Source organism: Lissotriton vulgaris, chromosome 6 (assembly GCF_964263255.1).
Source record: "Lissotriton vulgaris chromosome 6, aLisVul1.2, whole genome shotgun sequence".
NCBI classification, from domain to species: domain Eukaryota; kingdom Metazoa; phylum Chordata; class Amphibia; order Caudata; family Salamandridae; genus Lissotriton; species Lissotriton vulgaris.
In genome coordinates, this window is record NC_141694.1 from 1,300,377,983 (window position 1) to 1,300,384,323 (window position 6,341).

General features: G+C 39.3%; 1 protein-coding gene across 1 annotated transcript; it reads right to left on the bottom strand.

Annotated features, from left to right (window-relative positions):
- Nucleotides 1-4,879: 4,879 nt before the first annotated feature.
- On the bottom strand, nucleotides 4,880-5,917 carry LOC147708814 (trace amine-associated receptor 3-like). Its single transcript, XM_086925395.1, has one exon. It carries the CDS (start codon nucleotides 5,915-5,917, stop codon nucleotides 4,880-4,882), a length of 1,038 nt encoding a protein of 345 aa, XP_086781521.1.
- Between the last annotated feature and the right edge of the window lie 424 nt (nucleotides 5,918-6,341).

Consider the following 6,341-nt stretch of genomic DNA (forward strand, 5'->3'; position numbering starts at 1 on the left):
CAAAACATACATTTTTGTTGTGGCGAGACCACAGTACCACATGTGCACTGTAGTCTTCAAGGCTCCTGGACACCTGCTGCTCCCACTACCCCATCATAAGGTTGGCGTAACTGGTAGCAAAGCAGGTGCCCATCATGGTGCCCTCTATCTGTCTGAAGGTGGAATTATTAAACAGGAAGAAGTAATTTTCAAAGCAAAAGCTGATCTGTGAAATCAACATTTCAATATGATGGAGGCGAATCATGGGTCCAGATTTCAGAAATGTTTCGCACACCTGTAAACCAACATTATGTCTAATGCTGTTGCACAGGCTGCTCACATCCAATGTGATAAAAAGGAAAATAAGACTCCCAGTCAATATCTCGTATTTTTAGCAGAAAGTCTGTACTATCACATATGTATGATGGGAGGGGCAATACATAAGTATGTAAAAAGAAATCAATATATTCAGATGTGTGTACTAGTAGAGATCCAATAGTTGAAATGATAGGTCTAATGGATGGTTTGTACTGATTCTTATGTAATTTTTGCTAATAAGTAGAGTTCTGGTATTTTGGGAAATCTATTGAGTAGGAAGGTGTAGTCTTTCCACTCACTGAGTCCCTGCTTTTGCCATTTGGTTATTATTTCATGATAACAATTATAAGCCTTTTCAGTTGTTACTCTGGACACCATTTCATAGAACTCTTTATAATTCAATTGTACCATGCATTCATTGAGGTAATCCTGCGCATCATGGATCGCCACCCTTGTCCCATTGCCGGATGACAATGTTGTGGTCATTCCGAAGTTACTTATGTACAGTTTCTTGCTCTTGAACAAATTATCTGGCCCCATCTGGTTTTCTTTGCTAGATGTTTTATATCCCGAAAGCAAGTTTTTCAAAAGTATCAATAGCACATGGGGGAAGGATAGGATTAAAAGTTGATGTAAGTTTAAAATCATTAGGACAGCTGCCACCTAACTCAGAGCCTAATATTTCCAAATCCACTGATTCCCCACTGGACTCATCTAATTCCATATTCAGTTCAGTGACAGTGCCATCTATGTAACTTTAATTTTCTTATAAACTGAGAGAGGTCAATCCTACTCTGTGCATAGTTGAAGGAGTTCGCAGGACAAAAGAGAACCCAAATTGAAGACCTTAGTTTCCACAGAGGTAAGGGAACGAGCAGAGAGATTTGCCACATTGTTTGATGTATTTTCATCCATTCTTCTGCCTCTTTGTCTCCATTCCCATGTGGGTTCCTTTTGCTCTGGCTCCATCCTCCTCTCCTGGTTATATATAAATTAATGAATATTAATAAATATATCAAACCTGTAATTCCTCAAGTTGCTACTACATGTCCCTCTCAACTTAAATGCTAAATCTTCAAAACTCCTGTCTAGAGCTGCAGTTCTTCAAGGCCCTGTTGAGCTAAATGTAAAAGCATTTATATTCTTTCGAGAAGATGCAGTTCCACAATTCATTAGTGGGTGCCCTTCAGAAATCAAAGACAAATGTATTGATATTCTCACATCAAGCCACAGTTCACTTAGTTGTTACTAGGTATCCATTAAAATTAAAACGCAAAAGAATTTAAATGCTTACAGCAAGCCTCAGGTCCACTATTTGTCACTAGGTGTTCATTAAAAGTTGAATGCAGATAGATTGAAATTCTTTCATGAGGCTGCAGTTCACTAGTTGTCCCTAGGTGTCCATCAGTAATCGAATGCAAAGTCACTGAATTTTTTTCATCAAGTCATATTTGGACTAGTCATCACTAGGTGTTGTCGAAGGTCGAATGCAAGAGCATTGAAATTCTTATATGAAACTGCAATTCCACCAGTCATTACTAGGTTTCCTGCAGAAGGCAAATCCAAAAGCATTGAAATTCCCACATGAGACTGCGCTTCTACTTGTTGTTAACAGAGGTCCAGCTCAAGTCAGAAGCAACTGCTTCAAATGTGTCCTGCAAGCAGAGGGGGTGTGGCTTCCGTATACAAATTTGCATAGACACTTTTGCTGTTTTAATCATTTGTGCTTGTTTTCAATAGGATAATTTATTTGCCAAAGCTGGTTCTTCATAACCAGTCAGAATCTTGATGCATTTTTTTTACAGTTTATAGTCACGTGTCACTATTTATAGGAACTTGAATTCATGGATAAGTATAAATACATTTACATAACTTATTTGGGCTCTTTACATTTATACATTTTAGTGGATGTAAGCCTTGTTTTTGAGTTGTGAGGAGTGTTTTATGGATACTTACAGTGCTGGTACAACATTTTAATAGAGGTGGTGTAGATCCAGAAGTAATTACTAGAGGTTTGTCTCAAGTGGGTGAAATGTCAATTACAAATTCGTGGGGGGGGGGTGAGCTTTCAACCTGAAAATCTGCATACACCTTTTAGCTACTCTAATGAATTGTGATCATTTTCAGTAGAATGCATAAATAAATAGACCAAATCTGGCTTACATTGTAGAATGAACATTTTAATTTACAATAAATGTCTTGAGAGTTATGAAAATAGGCGATGTAACCCTACTATAGATAGGTACCATCAGTCACTGGGAAGTACAAGTGGCGAACAATTTCTATTTTCTAGGTGTTGATCGGGAGGCTCTTTATATGTATGCATTTTTCGTATGAATTTTTTTGAAAACCAGAGGCTAGAAAGACAACTAAATCTGTCTTTAGGCCAAACCTAAAAATTAGAAATGCTCCCATCCCACATACACCATACAGTATCCCACATTAGTATAACCTCACAGAAACACATCACTGACCACACACAACACACAGTACAATGTATTCTGCCCATTGTGAACACACTCAACAGTTCTGAAAAGCTAGACAGAATGCACTCACTACTCGATACACATCCGGTGTAGCTAGATCCGTATATGGCAGTAAAATATTCTCTTTTGTTTTTTAACAACTTTATTTTTAATTTTTGGGAAACTAAGGACACACACACTTTGGCATTAATGTTTACAATTGTCTTTAACTTGCAACAAAGGACAGTTCAAAATACATACTTTACTACAAATGGACAGTTTTACCATCTTGCAATTTAACCCCTCTCCCCAAGAGTCACCTCCAAGCCCTCAATGCAAGAAACTCAAAGCAACATGTTGACCTCTAGTCTGATTGTCCTGAGCGGATTGACTAGCTCCCTGCCACATAGGAGTATTCTCAAACACACCCTCGAAGCCTTCAGAGTCTTAGACATTGTCAAGTGCATCCCCCCTGATCTTGTTGTCTCTTCACATACATGATAAATGAGTGCAGATATTGTCATACTTTTCAAATTTATTGCGAACAATTGCTTGCTTAAACCAACCATATCTTTACCCACCACATATTGAGCAAGGTTGCCTAAGGCTGTTTCCACATTGGAGCCAAACTCATGCATGCAGCTAGAAGGAGGTGAGAGAATTGCTTTCCTAAAGAGGTTGTCGTGGGTTACAGTCTGTGTTCCCTGGGGTTCCAATACAGAACGAAAGTGGTTCAAGGGATAAAAGTATTCTGTTCTGACTCTGGATTGGGCCCCTTCCAATCTGTTCACCTTTGTACTGCGGAGTGTATGCATTGCTTTGTATTGACCACACACATGTACACTCCCACATACAACATCTACTGAAATGGGAGGAAGCTACTTCATGAGCACTGGACTTTAGCTCATAACCCCTCCACAATCCCCCTCCACTGTCTTCAGAAATATAGACTGTTGGTGTGCTTCCACTTTCTGTCTAAGCAGCACCTGACAGCACTGATCCTGCACAATCTTCTAAGAATTGCTTTAAGGTATTAAGGATTTTGCCACTATAAGCTGGAGGTGTGTGTCATGTACATTTGTATCTGTGTCTGACATAAGAAAAGAACAAATGCTAATAGCCAGCATTTCTGATCAATATGAGGAACATGTCATTTAGGCAGATAGATTTGTGTCTTATTGTTATATGGCATATATAAAACATTTCTTTGGATAATTTTTAATGCTATAGGTCTTTCCTTTAAATGCACTGCCAATAACAGATGTCATTACTCAACTCAATTTAATGGCACTATGTACCAAACCGGCAAGAGTGGTAGGTTGAGTCTGCCTTGACATAAGTCACATTTTTCACATTCACATCACTGTAAACAACAGAGGCAGGTGTTAAATCAATGCCCATTCTTGGCAGCGTATATGAAATGGTGATGTTTTACATTCAAAAAGAGCATACAAACATAAAAGGATAGAAAAATCAATGAAGAAAGGAAGGTCAAAAGGTAGATGAATAAATGAGAAGTATGGTTGTTGAAATGGACAAAGAAATAGATACACCAACAAACCAAAATAGATAGATAGATAGATAGATAGATAGATAGATAGATAGATAGATAGATAGATAGATAGATAGATAGATAGATAGATAGATAGATAGATAGATAGATAGATAGATAGGTAGATAGATAAATGAACAGGTGGAAATCTTGACTATTTTGATAAACTAAATCATCAGCAAAAGAACAAATTAAATGCAATACAATTTATTGCCACTGCATTAGATAAGCAGCAGCAAACCTTCACATCACACAGTGCATGGTTACTCGAAATCGGCTTCCTTCCTAAGTCACCCGGGGAGGAGTAGATATCACACAGTTTGCACAGTAATGCCTGGAAACCACTGCAGACAGCAGGTTTCTAGCTAATTGTTTGGAGACTCCATGTAACCATTGTCCATTACGCGGTGCAAAACCTCCCTAGGACATCTGCTTCAACCTCAGAAGGAGTATTGGATGGAGGAGGCAGCAAATTGTAAGCACCTCATCCTGTGCTCAGCACAAAGCCATTCCCCCATCACACAGTAAAATATTTTTATGAGTTGACATGTCTGAAGTAGGACTTTTAATGATTACTGGTCATCATGTTAGTTGTCCACGATTGTGAGTCAAAAATTTTCCCTGACACTATATACCCAAGTGCTTTGCGAAACCATGGGTAAAAGAAACCATATATCAGGGGGTTGCATGTTGAGTTAATGTACCCTAGCCAATTTAAGGCATCAAACAAATCTTCTGGGGTAGAAAACCCCAAGACAGGATCAATTAAAACTACAATAAAAACAGGAAGCCAGCACGCTAAGAATACACCCATAACTATACCCAATGTTTTGGCTGCTTTCCTGTCTGTTTTATTAGAGAGATTGTGGTTTGCTTCACCATGCCCCATTGATGAAATTGTTTTAATAATTTGTGCATGCCTTTTGGATACAACAAAGATTTTTATATATATCCCAACCATGACCGACCCTGGAGCAAAGAAGCATGCAATAAACATCACAATGCTCCACACTTTGTTGAATGTAATGGGGCACAAACTAAAACAGGCAACTAGTGTTTCATATCCCTCTATCCCCGAGACATGGGAGTCAGTTATAACCACCCCAAATGCAAACACTGCTGGCACTGACCAACAGAACACAACCAATCCCCTTATCACGGCCATGGTCATTTTTGTAGAATACCGTAATGGGTCACAAACTGCATAAAACCTGTCAACCGCAATTGAGCACAGGTGGAAAATGGAGATGACGCTGAGCATCAGGTCAAAGCTGTAATGGATTCTGCAAAACATGTCACCAAACAGCCAGCACTTCTCCACAGACCGGATCATGCTATACGGCATAATGATGAACCCAAGTAGGAAATCTGTGGCAGCCATTGAGAGTATAAGGAAGTTTGTCGGAGAGTGAAGTTGCTTGAAGTGGGATATGGAGATGATTATGGCAAGATTTCCAAATATTGTGATTATGATTGGCACAACAAGGAATGAGTACATTATGATCCGAATGCTAAATGACCTGATGTGGCTGGGACAGGATAGTGAAACATTCCCAAACTGAGAGCAGTTGGGTAAGGCCTCAGTGCGATTAGAAGTATCCATAGTCTTTCTCAGTGAACTGATTTGTGGAAATGAGTTTCTTCTACTTTCTTGGTAGTACTGGTGTCACATGGAGAAGATATTCTGATATGGGGTAAAAAGAAACATCAGTTATAAATCTGGCATCATAAGTAGTAAATAATACAATTAATGTGTCAAGCAGGCCTGGCTGGTGAATTGCACTCCATTCACAGAGTTTAAGGCGTTTTCCGCACTCTACACTCCCCGGTGCACACAGAGTCTGAACAGTTTCATAGCTGAGTTTTTCCTCACTCGCATTCATCAACATTAAGTTGGTAAGCGCGAGAGTGAAATACCCAACGCTAGACCACCTCCCAGAACGATATATTAACGCAGGCGGTCACGGATGGTCACGTATGGCCGTGACCGCTCGTGTTGAGAAACCTTCCGTTCATGTTGAGGAAGC